The sequence below is a fragment of the Pongo pygmaeus genome, chromosome 16, assembly GCF_028885625.2.
Source record: "Pongo pygmaeus isolate AG05252 chromosome 16, NHGRI_mPonPyg2-v2.0_pri, whole genome shotgun sequence".
In the NCBI taxonomy this organism is placed as follows: Eukaryota; Metazoa; Chordata; class Mammalia; order Primates; family Hominidae; genus Pongo; species Pongo pygmaeus.
The window spans coordinates 33585816-33612569 of NC_072389.2; the positions used below are offsets into that span (position 1 = coordinate 33585816).

Consider the following 26754-nt stretch of genomic DNA (forward strand, 5'->3'; position numbering starts at 1 on the left):
CCTCTGTGCACCTGCAGATTTAGCATCATGTGGAAGCTGCCAAGGCTTAGGGCTTGCACACTCTGAAGCAACAGCCTGAGCTGTAACTTGGCCCATTTTGGCCATGTCTGGAGCTAGAACAGCCATGATGCAGGGCACCATGTCCTGAGGCTGCACAGAGCAGCAGGGCCGGGCCTGGCTTGGCTCACCCACGAAACCATTTTTTCCTTCCTAGGTCTCCAGGCTTGTGATGGGAGGGGCTGCCGCAACGGTCTCCAAAATGCCCTGGAGACATTTTCCCCCATTGTTTTGGCTGTTAACATTCTGTCTCTCGTTACTTAGCAAATTTCTGCAGCCAGCTTGAATTCCTCCCCAGAAAATGGGTTTTTATTTTTTACCACATGGCCAGGCTGCAAATGTTCCAAACTTGTATGCTTTGCTTCACTTTTAAATATAAGTTCCAGTTTCAGATAATCTCTTTGTACACACATATGAACACATGCTGTTAGAAGCAGCCAGGTCGCATCTTGAATGCTTTGCTATTCAGAAATTTCTTCCTTCAGATACCCTAAATCATCTCTCTCAAGTTCAAAGTTCCACAGATCACTAGAGCAGGGGCACAATGCCACCAGTGTCTTTGCTAAAGCATAGCAAGAATGAATGACCTTTACTCCGGTTCCCAGTAAGTTCTTCATCTCTGTCTGAGACCTCCACAGCCTGGACTTATATTGTCTATATCACTATTAGCATTTTGGTCAAAACCATTCAACAGGTCTCTAGGAAATTCCAAACTTCCCCTCATTTTTCTGTCTTCTTTTGAGCCCTCCAAACTGTTCCAACCTCTGCCCATTACCCAGTTCCAAAGCTGCTTCCACATTTTCAGGTATCTTTTGGGCAATGCCCTACTTCTCTGGTACCAATTTACTGTATTAGTCCATTCTCACACTGTGGTAAAGAACCACCTGAGACTGGGTAACTTATAAAGAAAAGGGGTTTAATTGGCTCACAGTTCTGCAGGCTGTACAGGCTGCTGCTTCTGGGGAGGTCTCAGGCAACTTACAATCTTGGTGGAAGGGGAAGGCAGCAGATCTTATATGGCTGGAGCAGGAGGAAGAGAGTTGGGGAGGTGCTGCACACTTGAAAGAACAGATCTTGGGAGAATTCTGTCACAAGACTGTGTGAGGGAGATGGTGCTAAACCATTAGAAACCACCCCCATGATCCAGTCACCTCCCACCAGGCCCCTCCCCCAACACTGGGGATTACAATTCAACATGAGATTTGGGTGGGAACACAAATCCAAGCCATATTAGTTGTTTCCTAAACATAAATATATTAGCTCTTCTTCAACTTTTGAACTGTTGGGTTTATTTCATAGGCATTCTTCCATGCGCTATTCTGTCAGTGTGTCCTTGTTTCTGTGAGCTTAGTTTGGTAACATTCTCCCTCTTCCCCTTGCTTAAAAGGGCTGAAGAGCTAGTGAGTAGGTTTTATAAATCTGAGCAGTATCAGAGTTTCTTCGTTGTCTTCCAGGGCTGGGCCCTGGAGCCTAACTTTGTCCTGGCTTACCGGCCACTGTTTCCTTCATCCATGCCCTTCAGATCTCAGGGGGTGCTCCATGTGTCTGCATGTGTGCTTGTACAATCTTCTTGACTTTTCCTTACCAGAAGTTTCAAGAAGTAGATGTGACTTCTCCAGAGAAAGATATCCTTTTCAATCTGCCTTGTACGATAAAGGCCATCTCTTAAAGAACTACTGAGTAAAATTTGTAATTTACTTTTATTTGACCCAGGCGGATGGTGCTACAAGTGATGACCTTGATTTGCATGATGATCGTCTGTCCTACCTGTCAGCTCCAGGTAGTGAATACTCAATGTATAGCACGGACAGTAGACACACTTCTGACTATGAAGACACAGACACAGAAGGCGGGGCCTACACTGATCAAGAACTAGATGAAACTCTTAATGATGAGGTTGGGACTCCACCGGAGTCTGCCATTACACGGTCCTCTGAGCCTGTAAGAGAGGACTCCTCTGGAATGCATCATGAAAACCAAACATATCCTCCTTACTCACCACAAGCGCAGCCACAGCCAATTCATAGAATAGACTCCCCTGGATTTAAGCCAGCCTCTCAACAGGTAAGCAGCAAGCATTCAACGTTTTGTAGATAGAGGTGCATTATTAAGTTTTAGAATGTGGTGATTGAGTTAAAAATATATATGTTGTCCTTTCTCCAGATTAAGAATTAATCTTCAGTTTCAATTTGAGAGTACCAAGGGCTTAATTCTAAATTTTGTGTGTTTGTCTTAACACAGCAATGTACTGGATTTTTTTTTTTTTTTCCCAAAAAGTTTAGGACATGAGGTCATAGTTTTGTTATTCAGCACACTTAAAATGTATGTCTACCAATCACTATAAATTGAAGTGGAAAGTTAGCAGTAAACAGAAACACTATATTTAAAATATTTTAAACACTTCACAGAAAGCAGAAGCTTCATCTCCAGTCCCTTACCTTTCGCCTGAAACAAACCCAGCATCATCAACCTCTGCCGTTAATCATAATGTAAATTTAACTAATGTGAGACTGGAGGAGCCCACCCCAGCTCCTTCCACCTCTTACTCACCACGAGCTGATTGTTTAAGAACACCGAGTACTGAGGCAGCTAACATAATGCTAAGAGGCCAAGAACCATCATTGTCGCCGCATGTAGACCCAGCAAAGGTACCTGTGCTGCGCTGTTGCACTCATTTGTTGCTGTCCATCAGCCTGGCACATGATCATTTTTGCTTTGCCCTTTAAGTGTTCCTTTTGCTTTTTTACTGCAGGCTTATACACTGTAATGCTTTCAAATCAATACAAATCATTTCAGTTTTGTAGTTTGCATGGCTTCCATTGGTATACTGATTATTTGAAAACAGGCCTTTTAATTGAGATTTGTGCTTATTATATTATTTTTATTTTTGGCTTTCAGTATCTTCCAGAATTCCTTAATATGTAATCAAAACCCATCATAAACATATTTATGTTAATACAAATTATGATGCCCGTAAATTTGCTTTAGGATTTTTCAGTGTCAAAATGAAGTGTAATCAATAGTGCATTAATTTTCTACTAAATTTAATATTTATCTTTAACTCACTGTTTATTTAGTACATGCTGAAACATAAAAGCCCCTACCTGCATTATAAATTTTGAGCTTTCACTTAAACCAGCTTTTTCCACTAATCTTGTCTATCCTGATAATAAATGGTAAAGCATACCATTTTCACATATTAAATCATAGTTTAATATTTAATCAGTCTAATAAAATAGACTAGAATTAGAAACAAGACTTTGTCCTTAAATGTGAATTTTTTATACAGGTGTATAGAAAGGATCCATATCCCGAGGAAATGATGAGGCAGAACCATGTTTTGAAACAGCCAGCCGTTAGTCACCCAGGGCACAGGCCAGACAAAGAGCCTAATCTGACCTATGAACCCCAACTCCCATACGTAGAGAAACAAGCCAGCAGAGACCTCGAGCAGCCCACATACAGATACGAGTCCTCAAGCTATACGGACCAGTTTTCTCGAAACTATGAACATCGTCTGCGATACGAAGATCGCGTCCCCATGTACGAAGAACAGTGGTCATATTATGATGACAAACAGCCCTACCCATCTCGGCCACCTTTTGATAATCAGCACTCTCGAGACCTTGACTCCAGACAGCATCCCGAAGAGTCCTCAGAACGAGGGTACTTTCCACGTTTTGAAGAGCCAGCCCCTCTGTCCTATGACAGCAGACCACGTTACGAACAGGCACCTAGAGCATCCGCCCTGCGGCACGAAGAGCAGCCAGCTCCTGGGTATGACACACATGGTAGACTCAGACCGGAAGCCCAGCCCCACCCTTCAGCAGGGCCCAAGCCCGCAGAGTCCAAGCAGTATTTTGAGCAATATTCACGCAGTTACGAGCAAGTACCACCCCAAGGATTTACGTCTAGAGCAGGTCATTTTGAGCCTCTCCATGGTGCTGCAGCTGTCCCTCCGCTGATACCTTCATCTCAGCATAAGCTAGAAGCTCTGCCTTCAAATACCAAACCACTGCCTCCACCCCCAACTCAAACCGAAGAAGAGGAAGATCCAGCAATGAAGCCACAGTCTGTACTCACCAGAGTTAAGATGTTTGAAAACAAAAGGTCTGCATCCTTAGAGACCAAGAAGGATGTAAATGACACTGGCAGTTTTAAGGTAAATATGTCTTTAGTGCCTTGGATGCATGGGCACACAGTTTAAAAGGCTTCTTGGCTCTCCCCTCCCCCATTACATGATATCTATTCTGTAATTATTTGTTCCTTAGGCATATTTGTCTTTTTTTTTAAACAGCCTCCAGAGGTAGCATCTAAACCTTCAGGTGCTCCCATCATTGGTCCCAAACCCACTTCTCAGAATCAATTCAGTGAACATGACAAAACTCTGTACAGGTGAGTGCACTTTGCGCTCTTTGTGGCATAGAACTGACCAGGAATTTAACCCTCTTAGTCAATAAGAAAACCTTTTACTGTGTTAGTAGAGGAGAGGTGTGAATAGGAGGAGTTTGTCCTTAAACAAAAACTATCAGCTCTCCTAAACAGTGATTCTAGGGGGAAAAAAACAGAACTTTATTATACCTTTTCTGACAAATCTTTATACCTTTAGCAAACTTTCGGAAAGATATTCTCCAAGCAGATGATTAAATAAACGTTTTTAAGCTCTGACATTTGTATTATGTTTTTTAGTTTTAAAAGTGCTTTTCGACATGTGAACTCTTAGTTTCCAGTGGTGAGGAAACAGACTCAGATTGGTTAAGATAACTAAATCATTTAGTGAGCATGCATAAGGTGCTTGCCCTTGTGCTAAGCACATCAGCATAATGAGGTGACGCTGTCGTTGTTCTGCATTGTAGAGAGAGACACTGAGGCTGAGAGGGGTTAAGTAACTTACAAGACTTCTTAGAGCTGGAAGAGAAACTTGGCCCGCTGCTCCTCAGCCTGAGCTTTTTCCTATGGCCTCATTGCACTGCCAATAAGTGACAGATTAGATTTGAATACAGTTCTTCTGATTTTTTTTTTGACTGAATATATGTTTGCACTTAGGATAAAGAAGAGAACTGTCTAATATGAATGTACTTAATGACTTGCTTTCTTCCTCATCTGCTTTCTATGCCTTCTAGAACTTTAGACCATATAGAGTTATTTGTTCGTATGAGAATCATTGAGATCCTGGACTGAGTTCTTAAAAATCCCTTTGAAAGTTCTTAAAGTCCATCATTTACTGTTCTTGACCTTGGTATATGTACTTCTCAAGATGTTCACTGTCTTGGTTACATTGCCCTTTGTCTTTCTGATTAACTACTTCTAACCTGCTGTCCCCTAATCATATAATCGTTTAGCTTATTATATTGTGTTAAAGGACTCATGAGCCAGAAGGGGGCTGCCTTTTGAGTATACTCTGTAAGGACATGGGATTTGAAATATCCATTTTTAACTGTTGGACTGCTCAGATCCTCGGTAATCACAGCAGTTAGTAATTATTGACCTTTTGGTCAAGATAAGACTTACATATTCTACTTCCTTCATAACATTACTATCTAAAAAGGTGTTCCTTTTGTCATTCATTATCTGTTAGGATCCCAGAACCTCAAAAACCTCAACTGAAGCCACCTGAAGATATCGTTCGGTCAAATCATTATGACCCTGAAGAAGATGAAGAATATTATCGAAAACAGCTCTCATACTTTGACCGAAGAAGTTTTGAGAATAAGCCTCCTGCACACATTGCTGCCAGCCATCTCTCTGAGCCTGCAAAGCCAGCTCATTCTCAGAATCAATCAAATTTTTCTAGTTATTCTTCAAAGTAAGCTATTTCACCTGGCTTTTAAAAATAGGATGCAGCATATTAATCTCGTGCAGTTCAATATATTTTGAAGAAAAATAATTTAAGTGTAATATATGATTTCTGTAGGCTCTGGTGGTTCAGCATTGTACATACTTTTTAGTTCTGGGATGTGTGTTTTGTTTTTAAAGTCTGCTATTAGATGTACATGGTTTCTGCATTCACAAAGATGCTAACATCACAGGGTTTTGACAGAAGGCAGTGTCAACCACAAGGACCCTCATCACTAGGTAATCATCGGTCTTCACTTCTGTACACACACCTAATGATGTCATGCTGGTTCTTGTTCTTTTGTTTTTATTTTTTAAATATAAAAACAGATGTGAGGAGGATCCTGTTTGAGGGAAATACTGAACAGGTTTTTGTTTTTTGTTTTTGTAAGATTTCTGATCCAGTTTTACAGGTGAGGGAAAATGACAGGGCAGAGCTGGGACTGAACCCCAAGTTTCTTGACTCCCAGTCATCTTTTCCCTGTGCTTGCTGCTCCCCTCCGTTTACTCATCCCCGGGTTTTGTGTTGGTTTGTTCTCCTTTCTTGTGCCTGGATGGGTTTGTGTCTCCTACTGGTTCTGTGTCTCTGGTTGAACCCTGACTGATAAGAGAATTTGGTACTGATAGTTGGGTCTAAGCCCACACAGGCACACAGATAGATTCATACCTCAACAGAACAAAACCCACAAGAACAAAAACAGATCTGGATTTGTCAAAAGAAATTCATTTACACAGTTACAGGGGCTGGCTAAGCAAGTCCTATTTCAGAGGGCAGTTGGTCAGGAAGGGAAGATTTTGAGCTCCTGGGGAGTGTGGGATCAGGGAAGGCCTAAATTCTCATTCAGAGGGCTCTGCTGATTAGGCCAGGCCCTCCCAAGACCATCTCCCCTCAACTGACTGGGGACATTACACCTGAAAAATCCCTTCATAGCAGTACCTAGCCAGATGGACATACTAGAATTCATCACACATAGTATTGTGTCTAGATGAAAAGCACCTAGATTTTTCCTTACTTAGTTGTGTGGGCTTTGGATTGTCTTGGGAAATGACCTATTTGTCATTTACTATTGAGTGAAAATTGTTTTAGAACGTACTTTAAAACCACTAACATTAAAACCTAATTTTAATTACCACTGCTTTTTTCTAAGACATCATTCGTAGTGAAGACTTTTTTCACTGTCCTATATTTAAGACTTTGTGTTTACAGAAGAAAGCAGTTTACGAGAACACAAATGCAAACTGAGAGTGCTGCAGTGGGGGTTATATTAAATGCAAATCGTGTCTTGCGCTAGTGTTGTGAACCACCCCTTAGCACAATACTAGAAAGGGGTTGTGGCATCTAGATGGTGTCTGGACTGAAGTGAGCTAGGCACAATATAAACCCACACAGGCGCACAGCTGGGTTCATACCTCAACAGAACAAAACCCACAAGAACAAAAACATGTGGATTTGTCATTAGGAATTCATTTACATTTACAGTGTTACAAGAATTCAATTACACAGTTATCATAGTAGCATCTAAATGGTATCTAGCCTAAAGTGAGCTAGGCACTGAGCCATAGGAGCTCACCTTTGGTAAGACAGAAGGGTGTACCCTTTAGTTATTATTTTTACTAAACACCGTTAAACACATTCATTCCTGTCAGAAGGCGGCTCAGGGGTTTAGTTTAAAGATATCTCTTATTTATCGTTTTACATATTTGGTAAATAGAATACAACCTTAAAAGATTCTGTGGCCAGGCGCGGTGGCTCATGCCTATAATCCCAGCACTTTGGGAGACCGAGGCGGGCGGATCACGAGGTCAGGAGATCGAGACCATCCTGGCTAACACGATGAAACCCCATCTCTACTAAAAATACAAAAAAATTAGTGGGGCATGGTGGCGGGCGCCTGTAGTCCCAGCTACTCAGGAGGCTGAGGCAGGAGAATGGCATGAACCCGGGAGACAGCTTGCAGTGAGCGGAGATCGCGCCACTGGACTCCAGCTTGGACAACAGAGTGAGACTCCGTCTCAAAAAAAAAAAAAAAAAAAAAAAAAACCGGGTGCAGTGGCTCATGCCTGTAATCCCAGCACTTTGGGAGGCCGAGGCGGGCGGATCATGAGGTCAGGAGATCGAGACCATCCTGGCTAATATGGTGAAACCCTGTCTATACTAAAAATACAAAAAATTAGCTGGGCATGGTGGCAGGCGCCTGTAGTCCCAGCTACTCTGGAGGCTGAGGCAGGAGAATGGCATGAACCCGGGAGGTGGAGCTTGCAATGAGCCGAGATCGTGCCACTGCACTCCAGTCTGGGCGACAGAGCCAGACTCATCTCAAAAAAAAAGGAGTATATTTAGGTCTAAAAAGTAAGTTGTTTTGCCAGGGAATCGATTGAAATGCATGTTTGCTTTCTGTGTTAATTTGTTTTTCTAGAAAGAAGACTTAGCTTATTTGTGATGTATAACTTCAGGGTGTAGAACATTGCCTTGCATACAGTAGGGGCTCAGTAATTGTTGAGTGAATGAAGCTTAAAACAGGGCATGGTATACTAGGTGCATCCACCACCCTCCTTTTCATTAACACAGCTCTGGAAGGAACCTGTATTACCTGGTCATTGTTTTCACAGGGATATATTGTGAAACAGATGACATCTGTCTTTGTGAATTTACTCAGAACTCAGTTTGATTTTACTCGCTGCTGCTGTGAGTGAGAAAAGTATAGTTTGGGCTGGATACCAGTATACTTTTTTTTCCTTTGTAGTGTGAAATTGAAACTCTTTATAATTGTGCTGCATTTTCCCATATAGGCATTTAATGGTTAGAGAACTGGAAAGGAGAATAAGGGTCATGGAAGATAACTAAGAGGGTAGTTGTTTCTGTAACTTTCCCTTGTAACGCTTTTTCATCCTGTTGTCCAATGGTGGGTACAACTTCATCAACTGGAAAATAGCTTAAAATGTAGGACTCTGTCCTGCATTTCAAAACCATTTACTGTTTGTCACTAAATAGACTGCCTTCAGGCATTTCTTCCTTTCAGTAAATATAGGAGTACCAAAATTTTCTTCCTCCAGATGATGTGTGCTTATGCTTCACTTAAAAACACACCTCAGAAATGGTGAGAATTAGAGATGGAAAATAATCTTTGTTAGCACAGGACAGATGCCCCAGGGAGCAAGCAGATATTACCCAGTCTAACAGTTCCATAGAGCTGGATTAGAACTGGAAAGGTTAGGAGACAGTAGCTTAGACATTCACCTCCAAAGTAAATTAGAAGTTTCCAGGATTTTAAGACAGTGCAAGAAGAGCAATGTGCCTCCAGGGCTGTGCACATGTCTCAGTCCAGAGATTGAGTCAACTTCTTCAGGACAAACCAGGGATTTTTTGTTATGAAATCTACCTTTCAGGACTCAACTCACTATGTGAGACTTCCAGGTCTCCATAAATGATGGTGGTTTTTAGCTTTTAAAGAACTAAATCTAAGAGACTGATGTTCAGTTGTTTTTGTGTTTGTGAGACATCATTAGATGAGAGAGAGCCTGAGCATCAAGCATGCAGCTTCACCCGTAAGACTCCACCACCACAGGGCCCAGCTTATGATTGGAGATGGAGGAGGTCTTGCTAGAAAGGAACATGTGAAGCCTGGCCAGGTTTCAAGCCAGGCATGTTTATATCTGTCCATTTACCATTCCCCTCCCAGGGGCTCAGTGTAGCTCTTCTGTTGTGTTACTTTTTCCTGTGTCTTCACTTGCAGAATTTCTTTGCCCAGCCTTTTTTTTTTTTTTAATGGGACATTTCACTCCCACTTATTCAGAACCTGCTAATTATCCTTGATCACCACTCTTTGATTTGATAAATTTCTTTGCTCACTATTAGCAGCTGCAACAGAGGTGGAGAAGGAGCAAAGTTCAAACACATTGCTCTTCACTGCAGTACCAGTTAAAGTACATGAAGGGTGGGCCAGCAGACGGGGCATAACTAAGTGACTGTGTTTTATTTATCTTTAATTTCCTTGGCCAGATAAGAGTTAGTGATATGTTCCTTTATAGACCAAATTATGGTGAAATGGTGGATGTTGGTTGATATTTTTAAATTACATTTGAGTTCCATTTGCTGCAAATTTACTTAGTTAGATTGACCATTTTCTTTCATTTTTCTATTGCGCTTGCTTTGCCATCACCTAGATTTCTTGGCTCTTACACTAGCTATGACTACTTGAAAAGGAACGTCAAGTGGTAAGACTGGCAATTAATGTGAGGCTGTTCCATAAGGTGTCCCTCACTGTGTCACTGGCATTATGTGCACTTTCAGATTTTAATGTCATCATCAAGGGCTTAGTCTAAATTCATGAAAGCAAGATAAAAAAGCCAATCATAAGACTTCTTCAATGAAAATTTATGAAAATGACCAGGGGTATTCCAAATGTATATGTTATTGTTGGTGCACATAAAGCTAGTGCAGCTTTGGCATTCAGCAAGTAAGGTTTAGATGGCAATGTTGCAATTATGGGTCTTTTAAAAAGATTTGTGTGAATTTTGTGTTACATATTAACAATTGGCAATCTGAAAAAATAAGCATACATGGCACAATTTGACTTAAATGAACCTTGTAAAATAAAGCAGGATCTGCTGCTCTAGCAGTCATTTAACCAAAAAATGGACCTAGTAACTCAAGGGGAAATTTTAAAGTAAAAGCTCCAGTTTTTTTAGTTTTACTGAAACACAGATATGCCCATTGTCTGTGGCTGCTTCGAGGCTATAACCGCATAGTTTGAATAGTTGTAACAAAGACTGTATGGGCCAAAAGACCACAAACGTTTACTCTCTGGTGTTTCAGTGAAAAAGTTTCCAACCCCTAGTCTGTGACATCTGTTTCTATGGTGCTCCGAGTATGCCAGATGCCAGATACAAAATCAGAAGTGGGTCTAGGGCCGGGTGCGGTGGTTCATGCCTGTAATCCCAGCATTTTAAGAAGCAGAGGCAGGCGGCTCACTTGAGGTCAGGAGTTCAAGACCAGCCTGGCCAACATGGTGAAACGCCATCTCTACTAAAAGTACAAAAATTAGCCAGGCGTGGTGGCTGGTGCCTATAATCCCAGCTACTCGGGAGGCTGAGGCAGAAGAATCGCTTGAGCCTGGGAGGCAGAGGTTGTGGTGAACTAAGATCATGCCACTGCACTCCAGTCTGGGCGACAGAATGAGACCCTGTCTCAAAAAAAAAAAAAGTGGGTCTCAGGAAAATTTGTGCCATGATATGTTTTCAGAATATTTGCAAGACTTTCTTAAATCTGTCAATGTTACTATCTTTTGTAAATAACAATTAAATATTAAACTATACCCAAAATTTCACCTGCCTTTGGTTGCCATCTTCTGGATGTTTTACTAATATTCTTAAAGTATTTGTGTGTCTGGACATTTCTTGTGCCGATAAATGGTTGAATCTGTTTTTATATTTTGGTAGAGTAGCTACCCATACTCATGAGAATAAATAGTGAAATTTCTAGTTTTTTTTAACTTAGAAATACATGGAGAAATGAGAACTTGTTTTGTAAATGTGAGTCCATTTTCAGGTGTTGGCATTTTCTTCATTTGTTAACAGGGGAAAGCCTCCTGAAGCTGATGGTGTGGATAGATCATTTGGCGAGAAACGCTATGAACCCATCCAGGCCACTCCCCCTCCTCCTCCATTGCCCTCGCAGTACGCCCAGCCTTCTCAGCCTGTCACCAGCACGTCTCTCCACATACATTCTAAGGGAGCACATGGTGAAGGTAGGAAGTTCAGAAGTACACATTTTAACACAGTAATGCTTATGAAGTAAAATTCTGGTGGTTTCTAGGCAAAATGGTTTTTACATTAAAAAATACATGCTTGAAACCTTTGGGCTGGGAACAGTAAAAACTAAGAATTTTGTTAAAAGTATGTCTCCTGTTTTTACAAGACCATTATTTTGTACAAGTCTTTTAGCTAAACAGATTTTAATCTGTTTTATGCTAGTCTCTAAATCTTCTGGAAGTAGTGTTTGCCAGTATATCTAAAGATGGTTTGTAAAACCTATTATGTTTTATCTTCACACACCCAAATAGAAAAGCCATAATGTTTCACATAAAATGTATCCCATAGCACTTTGACTTTTGCATTTGCATACCAGGTAGATCACATATAGCTCCAGCTTATTCATCTTAAGAGCTTTGTAACATTTTACTCTCAGCATATAACACAAAGTGTTTATCTCTTCTGCCGTGGACAGGCATTTTCCTAGCATAGACTTCTCTTATTATTCCGTTAGGAGGCACCTCCCAGGGCTTGTGAGTCTTCAAGCAGATGTGTTATAGTTCTGGATTGAGACTATCTTTTATTAAGATTTTTTTTCACACATGCCCATGTTTACAGATAAAGACAGTTTTAATTCTTACTTTACAGTCTTTATGCCTTTTCTCTTTTTTTTTCCTCTTTTTGAGACGAAGCCTTGCTCTCACCCAGGCTAGAGTGCAGTGGCGCCGTCTCAGCTCACTGCAACCTCTGCCTCTCGGGTTCTGGTGATTCTCCTGCCTCAGCCTCCGGAGTAGCTGGGACTACAGGCGCACACCACCACGCCCAGCTAATTTTTGTATTTTTTGTAGAGACAGGGTTTTATCATGTTAGCCAGGCTGGTCGCGAACTCCTGACCTCAGGTGATCCGCCCGCCTCGGCCTCTCAAGAGTGCTGGGATTACAGGCATGAGGCACCGCACCTAGCCTTCTTTCTTTTCTTGCTGATTGCACTGGCCAGGACCTCCAATAAACTCTGAAATGTAAGTGGTGAAGTTGGACCTCTTTTGCTAGTTCCTGATCTTAAGGAGGAAGGACTTCATGTTTTACCCTTAGAATGTTAGCTGTAGGATTTTCGTAGATGTCCTTTGTCATGTTTAAGACATTCCCTATATTCAGCGTTTGCTGAAAGCAGTCAGATGTTTTTCCTGCATGTATTAAGATGACCATATGATTTTTCTTCTCTTACTGTGGAAAATTATATTACTATGTTCATGAGGTATTTGGATTAATAATTCTCTTGTCTTGTAGTGTCCTTAATTATTTCACAGAGTTCAGTTGGTACTATGTTACACTGCCTCTGGCAGTGCATAAAAAATCCTGTGGTTCCACTTCTTAACCAATATTTGGCATCATCACACTTTTCGGTTTTTCCATTCTAGTGGGTGTAAAATAGTATTTAATGCTTTTTGTTGGTTTTGTTTTACATTTTTCTAATTAATAGTGAGTATCCTTATTATATGATTATTGGGCATTCTAGTTTTCACAAAGACTAGTGCCAGTCTTTGGAGGCCAGGAATCTTAGCAGCTGGACCCTGACTCCAGGGCAGCAGCGTATATTCATGGCACCACCTGTCCATGCTGCCCTCATCCCTCAGCATCACACCTAGCTTCCAGGGCTCAAGAGTCAGGCTCTGGCTGTGCGACCCACACGCCTCGACTCCAGCACCAGGACAAGTTAAGCTGGGACAGGGCTATTATAACTTTTTTTCAGAAAGTTTTTTAAATGCTTATGTTTGTTTTTCAGGTAATTCAGTGTCATTGGATTTTCAGAATTCTTTAGTGTCCAAACCAGACCCACCTCCATCTCAGAATAAGCCAGCAACTTTCAGACCACCAAACCGAGAAGATACTGCTCAGCCACCTTTCTATCCCCAGAAAAGTTTTCCGGATAAAGCCCCAGTTAATGGAACTGAACAGACTCAGAAAACAGTCACTCCAGCATACAATCGATTCACACCAAAACCATATACAAGTTCTGCCCGACCATTTGAACGCAAGTTTGAAAGTCCTAAATTCAATCACAATCTTCTGCCAAGTGAAACTGCACATAAACCTGACTTGTCTTCAAAAACTCCCACTTCTCCAAAAACTCTTGTGAAATCGCACAGTTTGGCACAGCCTCCTGAGTTTGACAGTGGAGTTGAAACTTTCTCTATCCATGCAGAGAAGCCTAAATATCAAATAAATAATATCAGCACAGTGTCTAAAGCTATTCCTGTGAGGTAAGACTTATGCCTTTGCTCAAAGCATTGACCCTGTGATTTTTCTCATGTGAGTTTGTTGTAGTTTATTTGACTTGGGACTTTGAAGTGATCTTTTTAACTCAACCTTTAAACTGAAGAGTGTTGTTGCGATGAATGCTGTTACATAGAAAGTCCTCCAGGAGGTACAAGATGTTGGTAAAATAATAAAGCTAACAGTCATGTATGGTTGGTAGGTATTGTCATCATCCCTGTTTTACTAAGAACCGAGGTTGAGTGACAGTAAGCAGTTTGCCCAGGGTCACAGCTAGAGTGAGGTGAGCCTCAGTGTAGCTACTGGTCATCCGCCTCTGAGCCCATGCTTTTTTTTTTTTTTTTTTTTTTTGAGACAGAGTCTCCCTCTGTCACCCAGGCTGGAGTGCAGTGGCGTGATCTTGGTTCACTGCAACCTCCACCCCCTGGGTTCAGGCAATTCTCCTGCCTCAGCCTCCTAAGTAGCTGGGACTACAGGTGTGTGCCACCACGCCTGGCTAAATTTGTTTGTATTTTTAGTAGAGAGAGGTTTTCACCATGTTGGCCAGACTGGTTTTGAACTCCTGACCTCAAGTGATCCATCCGCCTCTGCCTCCCAAAGTGTTAGGATTACAGGTGTGAGCCACCACCCTTGACCTCTTTTTTTTTTTTTTTAAATAAGACAGAGTCTCGCTCTGTCACCCAGGCTGGAGTGCAGTGGCGCGATCTCGGCTCTTTGCAACCTTCGCCTCCCAGGTTCAAGCAATTCTCATGCCTCAGCCTTCCAAGTAGCTGGGACTACAGGCATGCACCACTATGCCCTGCTAATTTTTGTATTTTTAGTAGAGGCAGGGTTTTGCCATGCTGCCCAGGCTTGGTCTTGAACTCCCAGGCTCAAGTGAGCCTCCCAAAGTGCTGGGATTACAAGTGTGAGCCACTGCACCCAGCCAAGAGCCCATACTCTTAACCAGCCATGACCCCTTGTAACTTCCTGACCTACTGGTAAGGTGCATGTGGAGGGCATCTAAAAACATTAAGTATCTGTGTTCCTCATTCATTATTCGGTCCACAATGATGCTAAGAAGAAGAATAGACTAACCTCTGACTGTTTAAAGAGCAGCAGTTAGTAAGATGGCTGAGCAAATGAGACAAAGCAAGCCCACCTGGAGCCTCCCTGCAGCTCCTCTTTCCTGTCTTTCATTCCACGGCGATTGACCAGATGGATTCTGGCCATACATAAAAGCTCATCTCAGCCTCCTACAGCCAGTTCCATTTTCACGCCACCATAAAGCAGAAGCACTTGCAGGCAGGGAGAACCAAAGGTCAGGATGGCCACCTGAATCTGCTTTCCAAGAGAAAGGATGGTTATGGTGGTCACTGCCTTCCTAGCTCTGCACATCCACAAATGGTCAGGGACGGACAGAGTTGGCCCCCTGCTATGTAGCTCAGGCTGCACTCTGCTCCCTTGATGTTGTGTCGTAGGATGTCATCCCTGGCACTCTGGTCATGCTGGAGTGAAACTGCAGCTACCTTCATGTAATTCTGTTTCATTGGTCTTTCTGCTCACCTTTAAGCCCTGGCTCAAAACTGTACTTTCAGGAAGTTGATAGCCTCTACTTTTGAAGCAGTCATTGATACCACATCCCCTTTGCCTTTGGTGTTCTGTGATTACTAAGTTAATCTACTGTCTCTCTTTCATGGATGTTTGGGATATGCCCATACAAGGGTCTTCACCTCATGGAACCTTGGAAGCCTTGCCTCCTGCAGCCAGAGCGGGCACTTGGTCCTCAGGGAATGCTGAGGCAGGACCATACTCATGCGCACTTAAAATCCTAGGGAGAGTTTATCAAGTCTGAGATGCTGTCAGCTGTGAGATGCACCATTGTTTTGTGTCACTAAAAATAGAAGAACAGCCAGGCACGGTGGCTCATGCCTCTAATCCCAGCACTTTCAGAGGCTGAGGCGGGCGGATCACTGGAAGTCAGGAGTTCCATTCTGGCCAACACAGTGAAAACCCGTGTCTACTAAAAATACAAAAATTAGCCGGGCATGGTGGCAGACGCCTGTAATCCTAGCTACTCAGAAGCTGAGTCAGGAAAATTGCTTGAACCTGGGAGGTGGAGGTTGCAGTGAGCCAAGATTGCACCGCTGTACTCTAGCCTGGGTGACAGCAAGACACTCCATTTCAAAAAACAACAGGAAGGGAAAAACAGGGCTACCAATTAAATTGTGACTTACCAGTTTTAAAGTTCCAATTTAATGGATTTTAAAATGTGCTTCATAAAACCCAGTACCTGTTTAGTATCCCTTGTCCAAAGTTCTTGGGATCTGAAGTGTCTCATATCTTGGGTTTTTTTGGATTTTGGAATATTGCCAAAATGCTCCAATGAGCCATTTCCTTTGAGCTTCATTTTGACACTCAAAAAAAAGTTTACGATTTTGGAGCATTTCAGATTTTCAGGTTAGGGATGTTTCACCTGTAGTTGGGTGTTCAAGGCATCAGATTTTACACTTTCAGGTTGCAATTCAGTAATGAAGGTCGTTTGACTAATTGCCTTCAAAAATTGAATTTTTGAAATTTCTCTAGAATTTTTGAAATTTTCTGGAATGGAATTTCTCTAGAAATAATATTCTCGCCAGGCGCGGTGGCTCAAGCCTGTAATCTCAGCACTTTGGGAGACCAAGGCAGGTGGATCACGACGAGATCAGGAGTTTGAGACCAGTCCGGCCAATATGGTGAAACCCCGTCTCTACTAAAAATACAAAAATTAGCCATGCGTGGTGGCGCGCGCGCCTGTAGTCCCAGCTACTCGGGAGGCTGAGGCAGAAAAATCACTTGAACCCGGGAGATGGAGGTTGCAGTGAACCAAGATCGTGCCACTGCACTCCAGCCTGGGCGACAGAGTGAGACTCTGTCTCAAAACAAAACAAACAAACAAAAAAGAAATAATATTCTCTGAGATAACCCTGTCAGTAAAATCTGTTGCCAGAAACTTATCTTGTTAAAGTAACTTCTTGATTATATGGAGAAATAAAAGTAAAGTGAAAGCACGTAATACAGTAGTAGTAAAAGCAAAGCACCTGTGTATTATTAGGAATTCACTCACTAGCCATTTCTGAACTTTCAGTCCTTCAGCTGTGGAAGAGGATGAAGATGAAGATGGTCATACTGTGGTGGCCACAGCCCGAGGCATATTTAACAGCAATGGTGGCGTGCTGAGTTCCATAGAAACTGGCGTTAGTATAATTATCCCTCAAGGAGCCATTCCCGAAGGAGTTGAGCAGGAAATCTATTTCAAGGTCTGCCGAGACAACAGCATCCTCCCACCTTTAGATAAAGAGAAAGGTAAATGTGTTTATTTTTCTCCTTAGTTTTGATAAGAGTTGCCCTGTGTGCACTTCAGAGCTTATAGTGCTTGGCTAATAATGCAGCACCTCTCTACCTCCAGATGAGTGCTGTATCGAGGGGTGCCCTGGGGACGGTGTTGCAAGCAAGCAGTAGGTGGCCTGAAGCAAGGCTGTGGTGACCACACTGCCTGCTTTTACTTTTGATGTGAAATAAAAAATGATGGCATAGGACAGGCCACGGGATGTCTCACCTGCTGAGCAGCCTAGACTGACCTAACCAAATTTGTCTTTGAATCAGTCAGCCTTTGCGTCTCTGGAGATGGGTTAGGTAACACCCACTCAGAAAGGCTTTGCTGTGCCTTCACCTGATTGGAGAACCTAAACCTCTTGACAGATACTGTCTTACTCATCACCCCAGAACCTAGCACTAGTACATGCTCGGCAGAGTGCATGAAGGAGTCTCAGGAGATGACAGTATGTTTCTGAGCTTCTTAAGGAAACTTATTTTCATAATCCTCCTGGATCTACCAGGATATTATAATGAAGTGTGTTGTGATTTAGCATCTTTTAGCAGTGCTTTTACTTTCCTAAATAAATTTAGTTTGCTTTCTTACATTTTGCTGGAATACTGACATCTGATTCTGTACTCTGATTTTGGGGATATCCTGTTTTAAAAACCAGTAGGACTGACTGTGTTGGCCCTGCATGAATCTCTTTAACCACCTATGGAGCAAACAAAACATTTTAAAAATGGAAAATATGTCACATTTGTAACAAGTACATTTGAATATGTTTTATACTATAGACCCATATGATTGAATGCAGTAGCCACTACCTGCACCTGGCTAGCTAGCACTTGAAGTGTGATAATTTTGGATTGAAAGATGCTGGAAATGTGAAATACACACCAAGTTCCAACGATTTCATATATTGATTACATGTTGAAAAACAGTGTTTTGGTTATATTGAGTTAAATAAAATATTAAAATATTGCAATATTTGATATCATCTGTTTCTTTTTACTTTCTAACGTGGCTACTGGGAAATTTAAAATTCCATATGTGGCTGCTGTTACATTTTTTTGTGGTCAGTGCGACTGTAGAGAACTAACTCCATTAGGCTTTCAAGCATATAATTAGAAGCAGGGTGAGGAAAACTGGGATTCTAGAAGAAAGACCACATCCATCCTCTCTGCCTATCCCCTTTTCCAACTCCAGGTGAAACACTGCTGAGTCCTTTGGTGATGTGTGGTCCCCATGGCCTCAAGTTCCTGAAGCCCGTGGAGCTGCGCTTACCACACTGTGCGTCCATGACTCCTGACGGTTGGTCTTTTGCTCTAAAATCATCCGACTCCTCGTCGGGTATGCTGTCTTCAGTCTGTCCTTTGGGGGCTTTGGGGACTGTCATTGATTAATACCTGGGCTGATGATGCTACCCATGCTGTGTGTTAGCAGTCTCTATCTCTGTTCCTGTGGCCTTGTAGGCATCACCAGTGTTTTCACATTTATTTGTGGTGCATATATTGTAAATAAATATGGAAAGGTAGAAGAGTTTCTGCCTTTTAAAAATTGATAATTTGGGCCGGGTGCGGTGGCTCATGCCTGTAATCGCAGCACTTTGGGAGGCCGAGGCAGGTGGATTACCTGAGGTCAGGAGTTCAAGACCAGCCTGGCCAACATGGTGAAACCCCATCTCTACTAAAAATACAAAAATCAGCCAGACGTGGTGGCACACGCCTGGAATCCCAGCTACTAGGGAGGCTGAGGCAGGAGAATTGCTTGAGCCAGGGAGGCGGAGATTGCAGTGAGCCAAGGTCGTGCCACTGCACTCCAGCCTGGGCAACAGAGCGAGACTGTCTCAAAAAAATTTTTTTTTGATAATTTGGCCAAATATTGACTATTTCTTGGTGTTCAGAAAAATGATGTATTCTGTCAAATTTTTCAAGATGCAGTGGGAGGATTGTTATTGTCCTGCACAAATAGGCATTTTTACCTTATTAAAATGACTTTGTTCCTTTATATAACTATTTCTGTTTTTGGTTACTATTGTTTAATTTCTTTTTTGTTTGTTTGTTTGGTTTGGTTTGGTTTGGTTTGGTTTTTTGAGTTGGAGTCTTGCTCTGTCGCCCAGGCTGGAGTGCAGTGGCACAATCTCAGCTCACTGCAACCTTCGCCTCCCAGGTTTAAGCGATTCTCCTGCCTCAGTCTCTATTACAGGTGCCCGCCACCATGCCTGGCTAATTTTTGTACTTTTAGTAGAGACGGGGTTTCACCATGTTGGCCAGGCTGGTTCGAACTCCTGACTTCAAGTGATCCCACCCGCCTTGGCCTCCCAGAATGCTGGGATTACAGGTGTGAGCCACCGTGCCTGGCCTGTTTAATTTCTTAATCTACAACGTATGTATACCAGAGAAACTTAACAAGGTCTTCCATTGTGATCATACTTGGCCATGGTTTTTCAGTGTAATACTCTAAATTACTTCTTTTATACGCTATTTGTAAATGACTTTTTGCTCCTGAGATCATAATTTCAAAGCTTCCATTGCATTTTCACAATTTCTCACTTCCTTGAGTGACTTAAGTCAGTTAATAATTAGAATTTTATTTTTGGTGTAGGTCACTTTAAGCGAACCTGATTTAAAGTCTAGCTTCCAAATCTTTGATAAATCAGATGAGCATTATTTAGTTTTAGTTTGGTACAGTATGAAATAAAAGTTTGTGGTGTAAAGATTATAACAAGAGCATATTTTAATGTTACCAGAGGAAAAAATTACATGTAAATACATATTTCCTCATATTTACAAGTACCCCATTTCTGGAAAAATGAAATGCTTTTGGCTCCAGATATTGCTTAGGTAATGTCTAATATACTGTAGGCAAAGTTCTCAGCTGGCGCTGTTGACGTTTTGGCCAAATGATTGTTGTAGGGCCCTCCTGTTCGTCGTGGGATATTTAGCAGCTTCCCTGGGCCTCTACCCCTAGATGCCAGCGGTAACAAGGAAAACTGTCTCCAGATGTCCCATCAGGGGCAGGGTCGTTCCTGTTTGAGAGCTACTGCTGTAAGGGGAAGCAGAAGTCCACAGTTGTGACTCTCAGCTTGCTTGGATACCACAGAGACATGTAGTCATCCCTGCCTTCTTCACATTTAATAGAAATCACCAAGAGCTTATTAAAAACTTAGATCCTGAGACCTAACTAACACCCAGTCAGTGAGTTTTTGAAGCTGCATGATTAATTTTGTTGTCCAGCTGGAATCAGAGCTGAGCAGCTCTGGTGCAGTCTCGTTTTTTTGCTTGTTTTTTGTAAGGGGGAAGATAGTCTTCAAGAACTAGATTCTGCAGAACTGAGTTTCATTTGTTGGTCTATAGTTGAGTGTGAGAAATGTGTCCTCATTCTCAGCTCAAATAGGTGATCACATAATTATCCTCCAGACTTTTGAAACTGGAAAAAAAAAAAAAAAAGTGCTACTGATAATTATGTGGGCTCCAGCAAACTGGGCCTGTCCCAGGCATAAGATTACCATCACTCACTTGTATTCATTTTTTGAAAAGGCCAATGCACTTGATAATGTAATAAAGGCAAAGTCTGAAAGTTAAAAAACAAAAAACAAAAAAAACTCACACTTAATGGTGTGAGTTGGAAAGAACGTTTTAAAAAAATATTTTTTTAGAAGTGTGAAACACCTTTGAAAATTGTTAGATGCCAGCAGATCTGCATTGAAATAAAGCAATGTGTTTTGATACAAATACAATATGCTGAAGAAACAGAAGAAAATTATGTCTAAATATACGTATTTGCCCTATAATTGCAAAGCATTACCGATAGCAGTTTACTCAACTGTAAATGACATCAACTTCTTTTCTCTCATAGGTGATCCTAAAACCTGGCAAAACAAGTGTCTTCCCGGAGATCCAAATTATCTCGTTGGAGCAAACTGTGTTTCTGTCCTTATTGACCACTTTTAACTCTTGAAATATGGGAACTTGATTAAATAATGTGAAACTGGATTAAACTTAATCTAAATGGAACCACTCTATCAAGTATTATACCTTTTTTAGAGTTGATACTACAGTTTGTTAGTATGAAGCATTTGCTTGAACTGATAAAGATGAGTGAGCATGCCCCTGAACCATGGTCGGAAAACATGCTACACACTGCATGTTTGTGATTGACGGGACTGTTGGTATTGGCTAGAGGTTCAAAGATATTTTCCTTTGTGATTTTTGTAATTTTTATATCGTCACTGCTTAACTTCACATATTGATTTCCGTTAAAATACCAGCCAGTAAATGGGGGTGCATTTGAGGTCTGTTCTTTCCAAAGTACACTGTTTAAAACTTTACAATGGCCCTGGCCTAGCATACATACACATTTTATTTTATTATGCATGAAGTAATATGCACACATTTTTTAAATGCACCTGGAATATATAACCAGTGTTGTGGATTTAACAGAAATGTACAGCAAGGAGATTTATAACTGGGGGAGGGTGAAGTGAAGACAATGACTTACTGTATATGAAAACATTTTTCTTAGGGAAGGATACAAAAGCATGTGAGACTGGTTCCATGGCCTCTTCAGATCTCTAACTTCACCATATTACCACAGACATACTAACCAGCAGGAATGCCTTACCCTCATGTTCTTAATTCTTAGCTCATTCTCGCTGTGTTACTAAGTTTTTATGGCTTTTGTGCATTATCTAGATACCGTATCATGACAAAGACTGAGTACATTGTGCATTTGGTGGTTTCAGAAATGTGTTATCACCCAGAAGAAAATAGTGGTGTGATTTGGGGATTTTTTTTTTCTTTTCTTTTCTTTTTTTTTTTTTTTTATTTGACAAGGGGCAGTGGGGGTTTTCTGTTCTTTCTGGCTATGCATTTGAAAATTTTGATGTTTTAAGGATGCTTGTACATAATGCGTGCATACCACTTTTGTTCTTGGTTTGTAAATTAACTTTTATAAACTTTACCTTTTTTATACATAAACAAAACCACGTTTCTAAAGGCTACCTTTGTATTCTCTCCTGTACCTCTTGAGCCTTGAACTTTGACCTCTGCAGCAATAAAGCAGCGTTTCTATGACACATGCAAGGTCATTTTTTTTAAGAAAAAGGATGCACAGAGTTGTTACATTTTTAAGTGCTGCATTTAAAAGATACAGTTACTCAGAATTCTCTAGTTTGATTAAATTCTTGCAAAGTATCCCTACTGTAATTTGTGATACAATGCCGTGCCCTAAAGTGTATTTTTTTACTAATAGACAATTTATTATGGCACATCAGCACGATTTCTGTTTAGATAATACACCACTACGTTCTGTTAATCATTAGGTGTGACTGAATTTCTTTTGCCGTTATTAAAAATCTCAAATTTCTAAATCTCCAAAATAAAACTTTTTAAAATAAAGTGCTGGCTTGGTCTGTTTGCCCACTGTTTTCTAGTTTCATGCAGCTTTATAATTATGTTTTAAAATCCTGCACACAAATCCTTATCACCCAGCGTCACCTGCCACCTCGTCGTCCGGTGTTGCATGCAGAATCTCTCCCCTTGGCCAGCATGTACAGATGAGTGGGCAGTGCTCATCTGAAAGGGCTCAGATTGAAGTGGGGCAGAAGGACCTGGAGACAGAGTGGGAGAAAGCAGCAGGCAGACTTCCCCCTGCGGGTAAACACACACCCCTGCGTGGAGAAACACCCCTGCATGGGGAAACACATGAGTTCGTGTGTGTGTGTGTGTAACCATTTGTATATGGTTTTATTCCCCAGATAAATAGCACGGGCATTGTTTAATGTCACCCACATTTGGGGGAAGAAAATGGGTTTAGTGAGCGTAAATATTCCATTGTGGACATCCTACTTATTTAACTGCCACCCCTGTTGATATTTGGGTTATTGCTATAGTGTTTTAGTAAACATCTTTGTGGACTGAATCCATCTGGGTGGATTTTATTTTTTTCATCTTTATTAAGGTATAATTTACATACAGTAAGTTACTGTTTTTAAACTGTTAGTTCAAATTTTGACAAACACATACTGTTTATTTACCACAGTTAATACATAGAACAGTTTATCTTCTCAAATCATTTGTACCCCTTTATATTCAACCCCTCTTCCAGCCCATGGCAGGATGATCTCTTCTGTTTCTGTAGTTGCCTTTTTGACAGTGTCATACAAATGGAATCATAAAATATGTTGGCTTTGAGTCTGGCTTATTTCACTTAGCATGATGCATTTGAGATTCATGTATTATGTTGCAGGTTCTTTTTTACTGCCAGGTGGTATTCCATTGTGTGGCTGTACCAGAGCTTGTTTATCCATTCCCCAGTTAAGGAACTTTTGGGTTGTTTCCAGGTTTGAGAGATTATTAGTAAACTGCTATAAACATTTGCATACAGGTTTTTGTGTAAACGTTTCTTCATTTCGCTTGACTTCAGTTTGATGAAGTCTAGTTTATCAGTTTGTTCTTTCATAGATTGTGCTTTTGTTATATCTTCACTAAGATGTTCTGTCTTCACTAAGAGAAATCTTCACTTAGCCCAAAGTGTAAAGATTTCTCAAGTTTCAGAATTTTTTGTTTTATATTTATGTCTGTGATCCACTTTGAGTTAATTTTATGTGTAGTATGATATAGGTGTTGAGTTTTTTATTGTTTTAAATGTGTCCTTATTGTAAACACAGACACACATATATAAGGCCTAAATAAGACAGTTTTCATTTAAATAAATTAGGGAAACAATTTATTGTGAAAGGGACACAACTCAGTAAGTCTGTTTTTTGTCCCCCTACCTTTTAGTATGTGGCATGAACACCTGGTCAGGTGTAGATACCTAGAGCTCCTTCCTAAGGACATTTCTGTTGCCTAACCATCTTCCCACAGCACTGAGCATGGTGCAGTGAGTTCATTCAGATGGCCAAGCTGTAGGGTCAGAATTCTGCTTTTGCCCTTCCCCTATACTAACGTTACAATCAACAGAAGGCTTAGTGAACATCCACTAATGCTGCGTGAGTCAGTTCCTCCTCTTGACCTCTGAGCAAATACTTAATGCGGTACACAAGGCACTGTGCAGATGGAGATGACTCAGATGAGGAGACACAGACGTTGACACTGGGTGGCTTCCATCTAGACAGGGAGCAGTTGGCTAGGAAGGGATGTGGCAGCAAATGCAGGAAGGCCACCTAGCAGGCAGATGGGGAGTAAGTTTTCGGTTTTCCTTGACTCGCAATTTGAAAACCATTTACTGGATAGGAAGCCAGGCTCTGTTTTCTGTCCAATTAGCAGAAAGCAAACCAGAGAGCTGTGTGCACAGATGCATCCTGGGACGCGTTACTGCGGCTGCCCAGCAGCCCTACATGTAGAGAGTGACCTGGCACTCTGTTTCCAGGCTGCTTAGCCGGGTTTCCCCAGATGGAGTGTGGGAAGATCCATTGTTCATGTGCTGATTCTTTCAGAACCACATTGTTGTCTCCTGATCAATTTGATCACAGCAAAAACTCAGTGGCATTTTTGACTCTTACCTACTCATGTGCTTTCCTTTGGAACTACTTGACAGTGAAGGAGCTGTTGCCCAAGATGCAGGAATACCATTTGGTTTAGGGGAGGGGGTTTTTGTTTGTTTTTGGCAGAGGAATTCACTAAGAAGGTATATATTAAACTTGGAAGATTTCTAGTTCAAAACTAAAATGGATAAAACTTTAAATGTTTGTTTTCCATTTCTATTTTGTAGATAATTAGGGCTTTCTTTACCAGTGGCCATGAAGGTGCCCCCTAGCGCTTGTTTCTCCCAGCTGATGGGTGTTCATTCAGGTTAGCCAGAAGTTGACACAAACAAGGTGCTCGCAAGAGAGGTCTGTAACCAACTACGACAAGCCTTCCACATTCTGACACTCTCCCTTCCCTCCCTTTGCACCATAGGCTGTTCTGAGGGAATTGTGTCCACAGTTGTCTAGGAAACCACATGCCAATAAAGACTAAAAATTGAGTTTTGTTGGCACCAAGTGTTCTGCCTACTGGCACAATGCCAGGCAGGGAAGATGTGTAAGGTTTTCACTTGGTGCATGAGAGAAGTGCACCTCGTGAGACGCAGCAGAGCCCCCATATGGAACGCCCTCCTCTGGCACTCGCCCACGGAAAAATAGGAAGAGGTGGGTGCACGGGTGGTGATTTTAGCATGTTTATACCTTGGCTTGATTGTCACTGTAAAGTTTTGAGGTAATTTGATCTATTTGTCCACATATCACCTCCTGGTCTTAAGTGGATTTGAAAACATGCAGGTGTGAATCATTTTATACCCCCTCAAAAACAGAAGGAAAGAAAACGTGGAAACTGACATGTGGTCAGTATGCTGCTGCTGTTTAGTGTTGAGGGGCGTGCCAAGTATTCACCCTAGCAACTCTTCATTTCTTGTCAATGGGGGTGTGGCAGAAACCGGCTGGAACGACAGCAGTGGGGTTCCTAGAGAGGACTTTGAGGACATGGGATTTCCCAGAGCACTTCTGAGAATGAGTGCCTTCCATGTTGGATAAGGACAGCTTGAGGATGAGCGGGAACCAAGTGGAAAGGAGGAAGGTTGAGACCCAAGAAGCAGCCCCAGTCTTGATACCTACCAAGCAGTGGTTGCAGTTGTAGTGGGAAGCTGAGGGCTTTCAGAAACATTTGAAACTGAGTGCTTTAAAGCAAAATTGAGTTTCTTTGCAGCCTGCTCTTTAGTAGAGGACACGTGCACCAAACAGTCCCAGGGCTTCATTGGTTTTTTTCCTGGAGACGGAGTCTCGCTCTGTCACCCAGGCTGGAGGGGCAGTGGGGCAATCTCGGCTCACTGCCCCACCATGCCCAGCTAATTTTTGTATTTTTAGTAGAGACAGGGTTTCACCATGTTGGCCAGGCTGGTCTCAAACTCCTGGCCTCAAGTGATCCGCCCACCTTGGCCTCCCAAAGTGTCCGGATTAATTACAAGTATGAGCCACTGCGTCCAGCCCATTGGTTTCTTCTTGATAGGACCAGGGAGGAGGGTGGAAGCTTGGTCAGTAGGATCCAGTGCTGCTGCCCCTGGGGGACAGGATTTGGTTCTTAACGTTTTTGAATATTTAAGCTCAGTTGAAATGCTCCCACCAAGCCTTGAGGAGTTGCTCCCCAGTTTTAGCAGCCATTAATGTGCCACATTTATGACAGCACAAACTGCAAATTTTCCAAGGAAGCATCTTGAACCTGAGTCCTCTTGAAACACTTTTGTGGCCTTTCCAAGGAGGACCACAGGAAACACAGGGCGGGCACCAGGAGTTAGCAGAAAGTGGATCTGCGTCCACTGTCTTGACGATTTTGTGGGATAGAGGCAAAAAGAACCCTGTGCAGGGAGGGCAAGACTAAACCGAAGGCCCTCACCTCAGTCGGAACCAGGAGAGCACAGCCTCCAGCCCATCACAGCCCAGCAACTTGTGTCCACCACCCAGGCAGGGGAAGGGTTATTTTTTATTTATTTATTTTTTTTTTTTTTAGCATATTTTCACACTTA

General features: G+C 41.9%; 1 protein-coding gene across 6 annotated transcripts in view; it reads left to right on the forward strand.

Moving 5' to 3' along the window:
* TJP1 (tight junction protein 1) overlaps positions 1-22652 on the forward strand; it is a 121077-nt gene extending 98425 nt beyond the window's left edge. The window contains exons 19-28 of one of the 6 annotated variants that reach the window (XM_054450550.2): positions 1771-2121; positions 2466-2705; positions 3347-4219; positions 4355-4452; positions 5636-5863; positions 11470-11639; positions 13426-13903; positions 17023-17240; positions 18460-18603; positions 21112-22652. In XM_054450550.2, coding sequence (XP_054306525.1) covers positions 1771-2121; positions 2466-2705; positions 3347-4219; positions 4355-4452; positions 5636-5863; positions 11470-11639; positions 13426-13903; positions 17023-17240; positions 18460-18603; positions 21112-21206 — 2895 coding nt within the window. In that variant the 3' untranslated portion in view covers positions 21207-22652. The remainder of the gene's footprint in view (positions 1-1770; positions 2122-2465; positions 2706-3346; positions 4220-4354; positions 4453-5635; positions 5864-11469; positions 11640-13425; positions 13904-17022; positions 17241-18459; positions 18604-21111) is intronic. The other 5 variants (XM_054450552.2, XM_054450553.2, XM_054450554.2 and 2 more) reach the window with 5 other exon arrangements.
* Positions 22653-26754: the final 4102 nt, after the last annotated feature.